This window comes from Globicephala melas, chromosome 12 (assembly GCF_963455315.2).
Source record: "Globicephala melas chromosome 12, mGloMel1.2, whole genome shotgun sequence".
Classification (NCBI taxonomy): domain Eukaryota; kingdom Metazoa; phylum Chordata; class Mammalia; order Artiodactyla; family Delphinidae; genus Globicephala; species Globicephala melas.
In genome coordinates, this window is record NC_083325.1 from 38,544,379 (window position 1) to 38,561,963 (window position 17,585).

The window sequence follows — 17,585 nt, forward strand, 5'->3', positions numbered from 1 at the left end:
ATACCAGAGGAACCAGGATGGATTCCCGGAAAAGTAAACATGTGCATTTAAACTGTTAACGGTTGTAATGCTGGCTTTGGAATTTGAAGTGTTCCTATCTGGATTTCTGTAGGACTTGCGGGCACTTGCTTTGCTCCTGTCGGTACACACTCCCAAACAATTAAACCCAGCTCTAATTCCTACTCTGCAAGAGCTTTTAAGCAAATGCAGGACTTGTCTGCAGCAGAGAAACTCACTCCAAGAGCAAGAAGCCAAAGAAAGAAAAACTAAAGGTTAGCTTTATGGGCTAATAAAATATTGACTTTAGGGTGGGAGAAGGGAAGAATATTGACTTTACAATAGCTGTGTAAGCCTCCTGAATATAAATGCTAAAAACCAGAATTTCCACAACCACCCCCAGTATGATCTTAATGACTCCTTTCAGAGAATTTGTTTTGATGTTCCTTTTCACAGATGATGAAGGGGCAACTCCTGTTAAAAGAAGGCGCGTTAGCAGTGACGAGGAGCACACTGTAGACAGCTGCATCAGTGACGTGAAAACAGACACCAGGGAGGTCCTGACCCCAACTAGCACTTCAGACAATGAGACAAGAGACTCCTCAATTATCGACCCAGGAACTGAGCAAGATCTTCCTTCCCCTGAAAATAGTTCTGTTAAAGAATACCGAATGGAAGTTCCATCTTCGTTTTCAGAAGACACGTCAAATATCAGGTCACAGCATGCAGAAGAACAGTCCACCAATGTTAGATTTGAAGACTGTAAAGAATTCAAAGACCTCCACTGTTCCAAGGATTCTAACCTTGCTGAGGAAGAGTCCGAGTTCCCTTCGACTTCTCTCTCTGCAGTTCTGTCTGACTTAGCTGACTTGAGAAGCTGTGACAGTCAAGCTTTGCCCTCCCAGGACCCTGAGGCTGCTTTATCACTCAGTTGTGGCCATTCCAGAGGACTCTTTAGTCACATGCAGCAGCACGACATTTTAGATACCCTGTGTAGGACCATTGAATCTACAATCCATGTGGTCACGAGGATATCTGGCAAAGGAAACCAAGCTGCTTCTTGACATTAGATGTAGCATGTCTACTTTTAAGGTCACCCCTCACCCCCAATGCTGTTTGTATAAGTTTTGCTTATTTCTGTTTTCGTGCTTCAGTTCGTCCAGTGCTCTCTGCTTGAATGGCAAGATAGATTTATAGGCTTAATTCTTGGTCAGGCAGAACTTCAGATGAAACAATTTGCATCTTCAGTATACTTTCTAAAGGGCAATCAGATAATGAATATGTTTTATGTAATTAAGAGTTCACTGTAGTGGCTTTCATTTAATATGGCTGTCTGGGAGGAACAGGGTTCCCTGGCCCTGTACAATGTAATTTAAACTTAACAGCATTTTTACTGTGTATAATATGGTGTCCTCTGTGCCAGTTTTGTACCTTATAAGAGAGGCAGATTGCCTCCGATCGCTGTGGTTCTTATTATCAAAATTAAGTTTACTTGTATACGGAACAACCACAAGAAATTTGATTCTGTAAAGAATCCTCTTTAGCTGTGGCCTGGCAGTATATAAATGGTGCTTTATTTAACAGAATACCTGTGGAGGAAATAAAGCACACTTGATGTAAAAATAATTGTTTTATTTTTATTGACATGACTGATTGCTATTCTGTGCACTTAATTAAACTGATTGTGATGACTTTTTATTTGTTTACATACCTTGCTTCAAGTCTTCTCAGATGAAAGTAATGAGAAAACTGAATGGGGGAACATACTTACTTATCCATTATATTCTATTTCATTAGAAGCATAGTGGCAGTCCAAAAAGTACCTTTTTCCATAGACTTTTCAATCCTCACCACCCTGAAGTGCGTAACTGCTGCAGGGAGAAGCATAACAATACAGCCAACTTGCCCTCACTTCAGCATGCTTCTAAATGCAACATGCCACTGTTTCACTACCTAAGAAGAGCTACACACCTTAAAAACCCTTAAGTAAAATAAAGGAATAGTATTAACATGCCATTTATTTTTTGTCTTCCTGAACTAAAATTACAGCTAAAACAGCAAGCTTGCTAGGACGAGCTTTAGCTTGGGACACTTCAACTATCTGTACTCAGGGACTCAATCTATTCCCAGAGGAGCATCTATGGGAGGTAAAATACCTAATTTCACATTGCTTGCTTTTAACTCAGTGCAGAGTCTAGTCATATAAAGATTCAAACAATGCTTTCAAATGTAAGTTCATGGATTTCATTCAATATAAATTAAGAGTATTTGTTTTCTTTTTTTAAAGGAATGACAGAGGGAAGAGGTAAACGTTACACTTTTTCTGCTTACAAAATGTAATGCCCTTATAAAATCTTCTAACTCAACCATTTAGAGTGATCAGCTGCAGTAAACCTTGTATTTCTTCAAAATGCTGCTTCTGCCAACAGAATTTCATGTTCTCTTCTTCACAGACAGGAACTCCTTTACAGTCCAATTGTAATTCCGTCTGCCCTAGAGTAGGCACAAAATTCAGTGCAACTATTGCATAGTGTTCTGGAAGAAAAAAAGGAAAGCTTATTACTGCATTATGAAAAGAAAAATTTATCCATACAGTACCACTATTTGATTTTCATAGTTGGGGGGGGGGGAAACCGAGTGTTTTTGGACTTAAAACAAAAGGTGCTAATAACATACCTTCTGGCCAGTTCCTACATCTCCATTTCATGACGATCTTTTTATTTGTTAACTGAAAACAAAGGGGAAATTCCACTGAAAAAGCCCCTATGTACAAGAAGTAATCAGTGAACAACGTACACTCCCATCTTCCAGTTTATATGCCAGCACCATTGAGAATTCATTGTCCCTAGTGCCAAAAATGTAACGGCAGTAACATCAAGGACAGAAGCGTGACAACCAATGCAGAGCTGATGTCAACGGCAAGGCAACTGACATTTGGCAACACACACCCTAGTGGCAGAAACCTGAAACTTCTAGACCAAGAGTTGGGAGAAATTATACTTGTGTCTTCTAAAATCATAAACATTGCACAATTACTGTGAAACTAAAGCTTCAGCTTTTAGTATATATAACATTTATTTTCCCTGTAACCAACTTTATAAAGTGGTCAAGTTTCTGTGAACTCAGATAAAAACCAAAGCACATTTAAAAAAGGCATGAATAAAGCAATATTAACAGAAGTCAGTCCCAGCTTAACTTTCCTTTAACCTATAAGATTACTTACCAATTCTACATATTCACCAGTGATGTTCCCATCAAACATTTGGAATTTCCTTCCCTTTTCAGCTTCTAATACAGCAGGAGATTTGGAAAATTTTTGCACCAACTAACCAAGCAAAACATACAATAGACATGTTATTCTGGCATATGCTACCATGTTTTTAACCTAAATGTAAAGTACTAATATAAGCTACTGTGGTTTGTGTTTGTTTAACTGTGAATACATAGCTTTTAATTATAGCATTCTCTTTCTCTCCCTGTCTTTCAGAGGAAGAAAGCTCAGTAAATTGCTCCAAACCCCTCAATGCTGATAAATTCCCCCCAAATGCCCATCATTTACCCCCCTCAAATCTTTAGGATAACTTCCCTGCCTCAAGCTATCCTAAAGATTTCTAGATCTCTTCAATCAGAAAAACACGGCCATGCAGGAAACCATGAACCAGCTTCAGTTCTAAGTGGTGTAGGTGTATTTTCTCCCAATGTCAGCATTTCAGATCCTGGCTTCAGATGTGACTTACATCTTTCACAGTGAAGATTCTGTACAGCTGCTCAATAGCTGTGTCAAACAGTTCCGTCATGTGCAGTGCCACAGTAGGAATCCTTACGCCCAGCTCCACTGGAGAGGAGGCCTGAATCTCAAAAGAAAATATTCCAAAGCATAATTATTAGCATGACAAGAGATTCAAAAAATTCAGTCTTCCAGTCTTAGTAAAACACCAAAATGTCCCCAACACTATCCCTTCCACTAAAAGCCTTTTTAGCACCACCAATCCTACCTAGTCTTTATTTTGGAAACAGTTCAGTGCTCCTTAGCTCTGTTCCACTCCCAGGCTAGGGCTTCACAGCCCAAATCCTACTTGGATATGTAAATATGACCCAGGGAGCATAAAGATAAGCAGGTGAAAGATACCAACCAGCACTTAAGGCCAAAGGGTGTCAATTCCCCATCACCAGATTCCAAGAACAGGATCTAAAACCTCCCAATCCTCCAAATGTCTGGAGAGAAGTTTCTTCCATCGTGGTATGTGACCTCAAAGTCACCTGCTGTTATTGTTGCCTACCGAAACAACACTGCCTTTACAACAGTCTTGAACTAAATTCAATATTTATCCCACAAAAAGGATCCCTTCCATCAAGGATGAAAGTCTCATTTCATCATTTCCCCCAAAATGGCAAGGGATGCAAGGGTGGATTAACTGGCCCATCTCAATATCCTTCATAGTTCTCCATCATCACAAGGCTGTTTAGAGCTTTGAAGCCCTCTCATTAAGCACTTCCTTTCTCCCCCTCCCTACATGTCTGCCACCAGAGATCATACCTGCAAGGTAGTCTCACTCAGTTTCCTTTTAACAGTCAATTCCTGGGTTGCCATAGCTTTGGTTGGTAAAATCATTCCCATTGTAAATTCTACAAAGAAAACGTATGAGAAATGTTTTAATAAAGAACTTTTTACTTTTCAGCACAAATACTAAGGCAGAAAACTGAAAATAAGATATAAGAATATAAAGGAACTGATATTTGTAAAAAGAATTCCTATAGTGTTTTGAGAATTTCAAGACCATTCTGTATTTTTTACATATAAAACTAATCATTAACCTGAGTTCCATGGCAACAAATGCCTTTTATCCTTTTCTTTTTATCAAATGCCTCACTTTTATCTAGTTCTTGATAAAATAGCATAATTTCCAAAGGTTGTTTTCCAAAAAGCTCCATCTTATACACCTAACTACTAATAGCTTTGTGGCCTTCACTTACTGTCAAAGCCAGACACTTGGCTTATTGCTTCACTATCACTTCACAAAGCTTGGCCTCACAGTATTCAAGCCTGTGGGCCAGCAGCGTGTGTGATCTCGTAGGAAAAGTGTAAACCCCAAACCCATCTATGTCAATGCCTAGATACTCAGCAGAGTCCAAGGATGAGGTGCAGACATACATGCCCTGCTGGCTATTTTACCTGGCAGGTAACTTCTCTAATTTAGGGAAGAAGACAATAACCTCAATTCCACACAGTGAAAGGATTAAATAAGTCTCAACTACACCTGTAATACCTGCAGTCACTTTCATTCACTCATTCAACAAAAATTAAGCACCTACTACATGCCAGGCATTGTGCTAGATGCTGGAGATATAGCAGTGAACAAGACAGGCTCCTTCCATGCTTCATGGAGCTTACAGTAGCAGAGAAGGCAGACATTAAACAAATAATTATAAAAACAACTGATAAAATAATTATCATTCCAGAAAACTCAACAATTCTGTAGGCAAAATGGTTCACGCTGTGTAAAATACTGATAATCACTAATTATGGTCTAACTCATAACTAGCTCTCAACCTCCAGACTACAAGTTATCCTGCAGCATACAGAATTGTTTTCAGAGCTTTGGAAATCAGCCTAACCTGGGAATCCAGACCACCGTGCAGAGCATTATTTGGGTAAATGGAAAAGGGACCCTCTAGTTCACAAGGGATGCCTTCTTTACCCGTCTTAAGTGCCTTCAGGTAATCTCCAAGGGCTTCCCTGACCTTGGCGGTGCCTGCAGTTTTCATAAGATCCTTCAGTATATTCCCATCTCCTTTCTTTTTACTCACGTTCACCTACAAATCAGAAAAATACAAACCTAAGAAAAATCTGGTTTGACATAATCTTATAATACTGGGACATATGGATGCGGGAACTGTGATGGTGAGGAAAGGGAAAGAAGTGGATGTAAGAGACGTGACAGGTTTTCTTCATATAGTTTGAGAAGATGTAAGGGATTTTTAATCAAGGGTCCATTGACCTGGTTGGTGGCCAAATCTTGAACGGACTTCGTAGAATGTAAACCCCCCAATTTGCGTACGTTTTATGTATATATATATTATATCGATGATGTAGTCCATGGCTTTCACAGGGTCTAGAAATGCGCTGTCTAGTATGGTAGCCGCTTAGCCACATGTGGCTACTGAGCACTTGCAATGCGGCTGGTATGATGTGAGATGTGCTGTAAGTGTAAAATAATATACACCAGACTTTGAAGACTTAGTACCAAAAAAGAATGTAAAATAACCTCATTAATAACTTTGATACTAATTACATGTTAAAATGATATTTTTACATTTTGGGTAAAATAAAAAATATTAAAACTAATTTCATCTGTTTCTTTTAAATTTTTTAACATGGCTGCTAGAAAATTTTAAGTTCCTTATGTGGCTTGCATTATATTTCTGTTGAACAGCGCTCATCTAGAACCCCAAAGCCAGTGTAATTAGGAAAACCAAGTTCCCAATACCCTGGTCTTGGGCTACATTTTTTTTGTCAGGGAGGAGAGTTGGGAAAGGGAGAGGAGGAGGGAGAGGAAAGAAAAGAGGGAAGGATGGAAGGAATGGACAGGAGGAGAGAGGGGGAGACAGGGAGAGGGAAGCGTCAAAATGCTGCTCTGGGGATGCCTCTGTAGTAGTCTCAGAAGGAAGAGGTGTTGGTTTGAAATATCTAGCGTCCCTGTGATTCGGTTGAGTTGGGCCTGCTCCCAGGCCCCAGTTCTAACCTGAAGAGTTTGTTCTGTAATACTATTGTACCACAGGCTGAATCTAAAAGACCAGTTTAATATGCTGCTGAAACACTTCTCAGCTGATGGATCTGAATACAGCAAAGTGAAATCACAGCCCGAGGGCAACAACCACACAGCTGAAGGTATGTCCGAGACAGCCCCACTTTTACAGCCTTTTATAACCTTTAAGAAAGGCAACTCATAGTGGCTCAACGTAACTTAGTTTTTATATCTTGAAGGCCTTCACACTGAATACGTTCACAGATCAAAAAAGACCCTGTATCAAACTATCTTCATTTGGCAAATACAGCTGCTGTACAAATGGTCTCGCCCCAAAACCAAGCTTTTGGCTGAAAGAGGGCACTAACTGTAAACCAAGCATGGGAGTTACACAGGCTCTATCTCCCAAGACAACCGGAAGAGCCAGTCAAAAGCAACACACACTAATTTACTAAAACACGTGGTATAACCAAGGGAGATCACAGCAAAAAGCTGAGAATTTTCACTATTGAAGGGAAAGAGCAACGATGCAGAGGAGAAGCAGCAAAATCACATTCACCAAGCTGTGCAAAATACCTGAGCACTTTCCAGTATGTACACTGTCATGTGTATCTGAAAGGTGAATTAACCCAGTGTCACAGATGAGGAGGCCACGGACGGTGCAGTCACCTGCCTGGGCCCGACTCCTGGTCCACAGGGGTCTAGGGCCTCCCCAGTGTGCTCTTCCTCCTGCACCACTCTCCCACCCCACGCTGCGCCCAGGTACAGCTATCCTCCTCGGCAAACGAGCCCTCACTGCTCACCAAAACTACCGCACAAGCACCACACAGTCCGATTAACAGTTTTTCAAATGCCCAACATGTCTAACAGAAACTTGATTTAAAAAAAAAAAAAAGAAACTCCATCAGATACCTCACCTCAGTGTCATCTACTTCATTTTCTTCAGACAGGTTGGGTATTTCAATCAACCCCTTGTGCTTCGCACCAGATTCTTTAATTATACCTAAAATGAGCAAAATACGTTCCTCAATTACAAAGTAACAGCCAGTTTACGTACACCTGCCCTGCCTAACTGAACGGCCCACCCTCCTCACAGGGCACCGCCACCGTGGGGACGAGGCAGGCCAAGCCTTCCCCACCACACACGCGCCCAAACCAACCCTGCTCCCCTGGCCTACATCACAGGTAAGCACCCTACGAAGGCAGGGGTAAGAACCTGGCAAGTGAAGTGCACACACGACCAGGGGCCACAGGGAAGCACGGGGCTGGAGTAAACGGCTCTGTTAACCAATGTTTCTTCTTTCATCCCCCAATATTCTTTACCAAGTTAAAGCAGGATAAAGGGCTGTCTTGAAGAGGAGTCACAACAGGAGGGACAGGAAGGCAAAAAGGGACAATGAGTTCTGATCACAGAAAGAGTGAGGGGAGGCAGGTGTGGCCTGGGGAAGTTTGTGTGGACTCTATGCAGCTGGTTTCTTTCAAGACCAGAGTGTTGACTTCAATGACGACATCAAGATGGTGACAGGTTATTCCCGACTTCAGTCCCCCTCACAAAAAAGACCAACTAGCTGCTATCCATGGACAAGACACCACTGTGAAAATCCCAAAACCCAGAGGTGAGGCTGAACACTCTCCTGGACCAGAGGCAGAAAAGGACTGCATTAGAAGGGTATGAGGAGTGGTTTAACACTCTGACCAAACTGCCCCTCCGCCAGGCCAACACAGAACCACACCGAGAGGGCCCCACTGCAGTTTTTCCAGTAGGAAAAGAGGGCAGAAGGTGGACACGCAGGTACCCGGCACTGTTGGATGCTTCCTGGGAGGGCCACTGGGGTCTCGACTCATGGAGACCACTGGGAATCAGATAGGGATGGAGAGGGGGGGGGCAGGGCTTTCAGCAACCAGTGCTCAGATCTGGATGGGCCATGCTCCTGTTTGCAGCGGTGCATGAGCAGAACTCAGCTGGCAAATTCTGCCTGATCTGGGTCCCCAGGCAACAGGCCAAAGCCAGCTGTGGAGCCCATTCTACCGCCCTACAAATTCATAGCTCCACTCAACTGCTGAGTGTAGCTTCCCATCCAGGAAGCCCAACCAGAGAACGTGGGCAGCCTTGGAGCCCATCCAAACAGCCCCACTTGGGCAGGGAGCCAAGCCAGCAGCCCTGCCCAACTGTTGAGCATAGCCTCTGGCCCTGTGTAACCAAGGGGCCTGAACAGTGACCCGAAGCAGCCTCGGAACCCAGCCTACAGCCCTGCCCAACTGCTTAACACAGCTTGTGGCCTTGTCCAGACGAAGAGCCCAGCAGAGCCCCCACCCCGCAGAGAACAGTCTCTAGCCTCCCCACCTGCGGGATACAGCTGGAAGCCCCTCCTGACCAGACAGCGCAGCATGCAACCTTGTTCAACAGCTGAGCACACTCAGCACCCTACGGATGCTGAAGCCAGGCCTGCAGACCTGCCTGACTTCAAGGCACAATCTGTGTCCCCCACCTGGTCACAGAACACAGCCTGAGGCAAGGTCCTACCATGAAACCCTGCCTGCAGCCCTGCCTGAACACAGAGTCCAGCCAGCAGCACCACCTGGTCGGGGAGCATAGCCTGAGACCCCCCCTCAACCTGCAGCAATGGCAGAGCCCAGTCCATAGCCCTGCCCAATCAGAGTCCAACCAGTGGCGCCACCCTGCCAGGGAACACAGCCAGTGTTCCACAGACTGGAACCAAGGGTAACTGCAGAGCCCAGCTAATGGCCCCATGTAACCATGGAGCACAGCCAGCAACCCTGCCTAGTCAGGGAGCCCACTCAGCAGCCCTGCTTAAACATGGAGCCCAGTCGACTCACCCAACCACAAAGCCCAGCTACTGGGAATCCCCTATCCTGACCTCAGAGCACACTCAACTGGAGAGCCTGACAGCAAGCCCTGCCTGCCCATGGACACTACTAGTAGACACATCCAATAACCCAAGTTGAATGGTGAAGGTTTTTCCCTGCCAAAGCAAACCTGTAAAACATGGAAGAAGAGACCACTTACTTATACACACACATACCAGTGCAAGGAATCAAGGCTCAAGAAAAATCAGGTAAGCATGACACCACCAAAAGAATCAAATAAAGCTCTAACAACTGACGCAAAGAAATGGAGATGTATGAACTGTATGACCAGGAATTCAGAATAAACCTCTCAAAGAATGTAGTGAACTATAAGAACACACAGACAACTAAATGAAATTAGGAAAATAATGCATGAACAAAATAAGTTCAAAAAAGAAACAGAAATCATTAAAAAAAAAACAAAGCCAGCAAAATTCCTGGAGCTAAAGAATACAATGACTATACTGAAGAATTCAATAGAGAGCTTCAACAGCTAACCTGACCTAGTAGAAGTAAACAGTTAGTAAACTAGAAGATGGGTTATTTGAAATTGTCCAGTCAGAGAAACAAAAAAGAAAAAGTAATGAAAAAGAGTGAAGAAACAATATGGATCTCATGTGATACCATCAAATGAAATAACACATGCATTATGGAAGTCCCAGAAGGAGAAGAGAAAGGGACAGAAAGTCTATTTAAAACAATAATGGTTGAAAACTTCCCAAACCTGAGAAGAGAAATGGACATCCAGATTCATAAGGCCCAAAGGACCTCCAAATAGGTTGAACTCAAAAAAGGCTACACCAAGACACATTACAGTTAAATTGTCAAAAATCAAAAACAAAAAGAATTTTGAAAGCAGCAAGAGAAAAGCAACTCTTCACATACAAAGGAGCTTCATAAGGCTACAGGTGGATTTCTCAACAGAAACTTGACAGGCCAGCAGTGGGATGATATACTCAAAATACTGAAAGCAACAATATGTCATCCAAGAATACTATACCCAGCAAAGCTGTCCTTCAGAAGTAAAAGAGAGATAAGAGACTTGCCCAAACAAACAAAACCTGAGGGGGCTCAATGTCATTAAACCTGCCTTATAAGAAATGCTAAAGGACATTCTTCAAGCTGAAATAAAAGGATGCTAGTTAGCATCATAAAAACATATGAATGTGTAAAACTCACTGGTAATGGTAAATATACACAGTCAGATGATCTAATATTGCAATGGTGGTGTGTAATTCTCTTACAACTCTACATTAAAAGTTAAAAAACAAATGAATTTAAAATAACCATAACTATGAGAATTTGTTATTGGATACACAATGTAAAAATATGTAAACTGTAACATAATAACCTAAAATGTGAGGGGGGAAGAAGTATAAATTTCTGTATGCTATCAAATTTAAGTTATCAGTTTAAATAGGGTGTTATAAATATATTTTATATACACCTCAGGTTAACCACAAAGGAAAAACCACAAAAGATTATGATAAAGGAGTCAAAGCATACCAGCACAAAAAAGCAGCAAATGACTAAAGAGCTGGCAAGAGAGGAAGCAAAGAAGATAGGATCTACAAAACAGTTAGGAAAGAATTAATAAATGGCAATAGTAAGTCCTTACCTATCAATAGTTACTTTAAATATAAATGGATTAAATTCTCCAATCAAAAGGCACAGAATGCCTGACTAGATGGAAAAAAAAAACAAGATCCAACAACATGCTGCCTACAAGAGACTCATTTTAGCTTTAAGGATACACATAAACTGAGAGTAGAGGGATGGAAAAGATACTTCAAGGAAATATTAACCAAAAGAAAGTAGGAGTAGCTATACTTATATTAGACAAATAACACTTTAAGCTAAAAATGGTCAAAACAAACAAAGAAAGTCATTATATAATGCTAAAGGTGTCAATTCATCAAGATATAATAATTGTAAATATTTATGCACCTAATACTGCAGCACCTAAATATATAAAGCAATTACTTAGAAAACTTATAAGGAGACATAAACAGCAATACAATAATAGCTGGGGACTTTAATGCCCTACTCTCAACAATGGATATATCATCCAGAGAGAAAACCAATAGGGAAATATCAGATCTGAACAACACTATACATGAAATAGACCTAACAAACATATACTGAACATTCCATCAAAGAGCAACAGAATGCATTTTTCTCAAGCACCCACAGAACATTTTCTAGGATAAATCATAAGTTAGGCCACAAAACAGGTCTCAACAAATTCAAAAAGATGGAAATTATAGTAAGCATCTTTTCCAACCACAAATGGTATTAAACTAGAAATCAGTAACAGAAAGAAAGCTGGAAAGTTCACAAATACATGGAAATTAAAATACTCCTGGGCTTCCCTGGTGGCACAGTGGTTGAGAGTCCGCCTGCCGATGCAGGGGACAAGGGTTCGTGCCCCGGTCCGGGAAGATCCCACATGCCGCGGAGCGGCTGGGCCCGTGAGCCATGGCCACTGAGCCTGCGCGTCTGGAGCCTGTTGCTCCGCAACGGAAGAGGCCACAACAGTGAGAGGACCGCGTACCGCAAAAAAAAAAGGGCTTCCCTGGTGGCGCAGTGGTTGAGAGTCCACCTGCTGATGCAGGGGACACTGGTTCGTGCCCCGGTCCGGGAAGATCCCACATGCCGCGGAGCGGCTGGGCCTGTGAGCCATGGCCACTGAGCCTGCGCGTCCGGAGCCTATGCTCCGCAGTGGGAGAGGCCACAACAGTGAGAGGCCTGCGTATCGTAAAAAGAAAAAATAAAAATACTCCGGAACCAATGGCTCAAAGAAATCAAAGGGAAAATTTAAAAATATCTTGGCACAAATAAAAACGTAAACACAAACACTTATGAGATGCAGCATAACCAGTTCTAAGAGGGAAGTTTGTAGCTATAAACTCATACAATGACAAAAAACAAGAAATATATAAAGAGCCTGACATTACACATCAAGGAACTAGAAAAAAACAAACTAAGCCCGAAGTTAGCAGAAGAAAAGAGATAACCAGCAATCTACAGATTCAATGCAATACCTGTTAAAATTCCAATGGCGGACTTCTGGGAAGATGGCGGAAGAATAAGACGCGGAGATCACATTCCTCCCCACAGGTACACCAGAAATACATCTACACGTGGAACAACTCCTACAGAACACCTACTGAACTCTGGCAGAAGACCTCAGACCTCCCAAAAGGCCAGAAACCCCCCACGTACCTGGTTAGGGCAAAGAAAAAAAATAAACACAGACAAAAGGATAGGGACGGGACCTGCACCAGCGGGAGGGAGCTGTGAAGGAGGAAAAGTGTCCACACACTAGGAAGCCCCTTCGCGGGCGGAGACTGCGGGTGGCGGAGTGGGGGAGCTTCAAAGCCACGGAGGAGAGCACAGCAACAGGGGTGCAGAGGGCAAAGCGGAGAGATTCCAGCACAGAGGATCAGGGCCGACCGGCACTCCCCAGCCGAGAGGCTTGTCTGCTCACCCGCCGGGGCAGGCGGCGCTGGGAGCTGAGGCTCCTGCCTCGGTCGGAGCGCCGGGAGAGGACTGGGGTTGGCGGCGTGAACACAGCCTGCAGGGCGTTAGTGCACCGCGGCTAGCCGGGAGGGAGTCCGGGGGAAAAGTCTGGACCTGCCGAAGAGGCAAGAGACTTTTTCTTCCCTCTTTATTTCCTGGTGCGCGAGGAGAGGGGATTAAGAACGCTGCTTAAAGGAGCTCCAGAGACGGCGCGAGCCGCGGCTAAAAGTGCGGACCCCAGAGACAGACATGAGACGCTAAGGCCGCTGCTGCCGCCACCAAGAAGCCTGTGTGCGAGCACAGGTCACTATCCACACCCCCCTTCCGGGGAGCCTGTGCAGCCCGCCACTGCCAGGGTCCCGGGATCCAGGGACAACTCCCCCGGGAGAACGGCGCGCCTCAGGCTGGCAACGTCACGCTGGCCTCTGCCGCCGCAGGCCCGCCCCGCACTCCGTGACCCTCCCTCCCCCCGGCCTGAGTGAGCCAGAGCCTCCGAATCAGCGGCTCCTTTAACCCCGTCCTGTCTGAGCAAAGAACAGACGCCCTCCGGCAACCTACACGCACAGGCGGGGCCAAATCCAAAGCTGAACCCCTGGGAACTGTGAGAACGAAGAAGAGAAAGGGAAATCTCTCCCAGCAGCCTCAGAAGCAGCGGATTAAAGCTCCACAATCAACTTGATGGACCTGCATCTGTGGAATACCTGAATAGACAACGAATCATCCCAAATTAAGGAGCGGTGTGGATGAAAGGCTCTTGGTGCTGGAGCCAGGAGTTAGTGCTGTCCCTCTGAGGTGGGAGAGCCAACTTCAGGACACTGGTCCACAAGAGACCTCCCAGCTGCACATAATATCAAACGGCGAAAATCTCCCAGAGATCTCCATCTCAATGCCAGCACCCAGCTTCACTCAACGACCAGCAAGCTACAGTGCTGGACATCCTATGCCAAACAACTAGCAAGACAGGAACACAACCCCACCCATTAGCAGAGAGGCTGCCCAAAATCATAATAAGTCTACAGACACCCCAAAACACATCACCAGACGTGGACCTGCCCACCAGAAAGACAAGATCCAGCCTCATCCACCAGAACACAGGCACTAGTACCCTCCACCAGGAGGCCTACACAACCCACTGAACCAACCTTAGCCACTGGGGACAGACACTAAAAACAACAGGAACTACAAACCTTCAGCCTGCAAAAAGGAGACCCCAAACACAGTAAGATAAGCAAAATGAAAAGACAGAAAAACACACGGCAGATGAAGGAGCAAGATAAAAACCCACCAGACCTAACAAATGAAGAGGAAATAGGCAGTCTACCTGAAAAAGAATTCAGAGTAATGATAGTAAAGATGATCCAAAATCTTGGAAATAGAATAGACAAAATGCAAGAAACATTTAACAAGGACCTAGAAGAACTAAAGATGAAACAAACAATGATGAACAACACAATAAATGAAATGAAAAATACTCTAGATGGGATCAATAGCAGAATAACTGAGGTAGAAGAACGGATAAGTGACCTGGAAGATAAAATAGTGGAAATAACTACTGCAGAGCAGAATAAAGAAAAAAGAATGAAAAGAACTGAGGACAGTCGCAGAGACCTCTGGGACAACATTAAATGCACCAACATTCGAATTATAGGGGTTCCAGAAGAAGAAGAGAAAAAGAAAGGGACTGAGAAAATATTTGAAGAGATTATAGTTGAAAACTTCCCTAATATGGGAAAGGAAATAATCAAGTCCAGGAAGCACAGAGAGTCCCATACAGGATAAATCCAAGGAGAAATACGCCAAGACACATATTAATCAAACTGTCAAAAATTAAATACAAAGAAAAAATATTAAAAGCAGCAAGGGAAAAACAACAAATAACACACAAGGGAATCCCCATAAGGTTAACAGCTGATCTTTCAGCAGAAACTCTGCAAGCCAGAAGGGAGTGGCAGGACATATTGAAAGTGTTGAAGGAGAAAAACCTGCAACCAAGGTTACTCTACCCAGCAAGGATCCCATTCAGATTTGATGGAGAAATTAAAACCTTTACAGACAAGCAAAAGCTGAGAGAGTTCAGCACCACCAAACCAGCTTTACAACAACTGCTAAAGGAAATTCTCTAGGCAAGAAACACAAGAGAAGGAAAAGACCTACAATAACAAACCCAAAACAATTAAGAAAATGGGAATAGGAACATACATATCGATAATTACCTTAAATGTAAATGGACTAAATGCTCCCACCAAAAGACACAGATTGGCTGAATGGATACAAAAACAAGACGCATATATTTGCTGTCTACAAGAGACCCACTTCAGACCTAGAGACACATACAGACTGAAAGTAAGGGGATGGAAAAAGGTATTTCATGCAAATGGAAACCAAAAGAAAGCTGGAGTAGCAATTCTCATATCAGACAAAATAGACTTTAAAATAAAGGCTATTAGAAGAGACAAAGAAGGACACTACATAATGATCAAGGGATCAATCCAAGAAGAAGATATAACAATTGTAAATATTTATGCACCCAACATAGGAGCACCTCAATACATAAGGCAAATACTAACAGCCATAAAAGGGGAAATCGACAGTAACACATTCATAGTAGGGGACTTTAACATCCCACTTTCACCAATGGACAGATCATCCAAAATGAAAATAAATAAGGAAACACAATCTTTAAATGATACATTAAACAAGATGGACTTAATTGATATTTATAGGACATTCCATCCAAAAACAACAGAATACACATTTTTCTCAAGTGCTCATGGAACATTCTCCAAGATAGATCATATCTTGGGTCACAAATCAAGCCTTGGTAAATTTAAGAAAACTGAAATTGTATCAAGTATCTTTTCCGACCACAACGCTATGAGACTAGATATCAATTACAGGAAAAGATCTGTAAAAAATACAAACACATGGAGGCTAAACAATACACTACTTAATAACGAAGTGATCACTGAAGAAATCAAAGAGGAAATCAAAAAATACCTAGAAACAAATGACAATGGACACACGACGACTCAAAATCTATGGGATGCAGCAAAAGCAGTTCTAAGAGGGAAGTTTATAGCAATACAATCCTACCTTAAGAAACAGGAAACATCTCGAATAAACAACCTAACCTTGCACCTAAAGCAATTAAAGAAAGAAGAACAAAAAAACCCCAAAGTTAGCAGAAGGAAAGAAATCATAAAGATCAGATCAGAAATAAATGCAAAAGAAATGAAGGAAACAATAGCAAAGATCAATAAAACTAAAAGCTGGTTCTTTGAAAGGATAAACAAAATTGATAAACCATTAGCCAGACTCATCAAGAAAAAAAGGGAGAAGACTCAAATCAATAGAATTAGAAATGAAAAAGGAGAAGTAACAACTGACACTGCAGAAATACAAAAGATCATGAGAGATTACTACAAGCAACTCTATGCCAATAAGATGGACAACCTGGAAGAAATGGACAAATTCTTAGAAAGGTACAACCTGCCAAGACTGAATCAGGAAGAAGTAGAAAATATGAACAGACCAATCACAAGCACTGAAATTGAAACTGTGATTAAAAATCTTCCAACAAGCAAAAGCCCAGGACCAGATGGCTTCACAGGCAAATTATATCAAACATTTAGAGAAGAGCTATCACCTATCCTTCTCAAACTCTTCCAAAATATAGCAGAGGGAGGAACACTCCCCAACTCATTCTACGAGGCCACCATCACCCTGATACCAAAACCAGACAAGGATGTCACAAAGAAAGAAAACTACAGGCCACTATCACTGATGAACATAGATGCAAAAATCCTCAACAAAATACTAGCAAACAGAATCCAACAGCACATTAAACGGATCATACACCATGATCAAGTGGGGTTTATTCCAGGAATGCAAGGATTCTTCAATATACGCAAATCAATCAACGTGATACACCATATTAACAAACTGAAGAAGAAAAACCATATGATCATCTCAATAGATGCAGAGAAAGCTTTTGACAAAATTCAACACCCATTTATGATAAAAACCCTGCAGAAAGTCGGCATAGAGGGAACTTTCCTCAACATAATAAAGGCCATATATGACAAACCCACAGCCAACATCGTCCTCAATGGTGAAAAACTGAAAGCATTTCCACTAAGATCAGGAAGAAGACAAGGTTGCCCACTCTCACCACTCTTATTCAACATAGTTTTGGAAGTTTTAGCCACAGCAATCAGAGAAGAAAAGGAAATAAAAGGAATCCAAATCAGAAAAGAAGAAGTAAAGCTGTCACTCTTTGCAGATGACATGATACTATACATAGAGAATCCTAAAGATGCTACCAGAAAACTACTAGAGCTAATCAATGAATTTGGTAAAGTAGCAGGAGACAAAATTAATGCACATAAATCTCTGGCATTCCTATACACTAAGGATGAAAAATCTGAAAGTGAAATCAAGAAAACACTCCCA

At 42.5% G+C, this 17,585-nt stretch overlaps 2 protein-coding genes across 7 annotated transcripts in view; one reads left to right on the top strand and one right to left on the bottom strand.

The window, feature by feature from the left end:
* The window catches only part of USP34 (ubiquitin specific peptidase 34), a 231,419-nt gene extending 229,724 nt beyond the window's left edge, over positions 1-1,695 (top strand). For all 4 annotated transcript variants that reach the window (XM_030877324.2, XM_030877325.2, XM_030877327.2 and 1 more), the window contains 2 exons: positions 113-272; positions 454-1,695. In XM_030877324.2, coding sequence (XP_030733184.1) covers positions 113-272; positions 454-1,061 — 768 coding nt within the window. In that variant the 3' untranslated portion in view covers positions 1,062-1,695. The remainder of the gene's footprint in view (positions 1-112; positions 273-453) is intronic.
* LOC115863997 (activator of 90 kDa heat shock protein ATPase homolog 2) overlaps positions 306-17,585 on the bottom strand; it is a 76,204-nt gene continuing 58,924 nt past the window's right edge. Inside the window, exons 3-9 of one of the 3 annotated variants that reach the window (XM_030877331.2) lie at positions 7,661-7,746; positions 5,697-5,811; positions 4,535-4,623; positions 3,735-3,845; positions 3,221-3,322; positions 2,674-2,725; positions 309-2,532 (exon numbers count right to left, since the gene is read on the bottom strand). In XM_030877331.2, the coding sequence (XP_030733191.1) occupies positions 2,360-2,532; positions 2,674-2,725; positions 3,221-3,322; positions 3,735-3,845; positions 4,535-4,623; positions 5,697-5,811; positions 7,661-7,746 (728 nt within the window). In that variant the 3' untranslated portion in view covers positions 309-2,359. Of the gene's footprint in view, positions 2,533-2,673; positions 2,726-3,220; positions 3,323-3,734; positions 3,852-4,534; positions 4,624-5,696; positions 5,812-7,660; positions 7,747-17,585 lie in introns of all 3 variants that reach the window. The other 2 variants (XM_030877330.3, XM_060309771.2) reach the window with 2 other exon arrangements.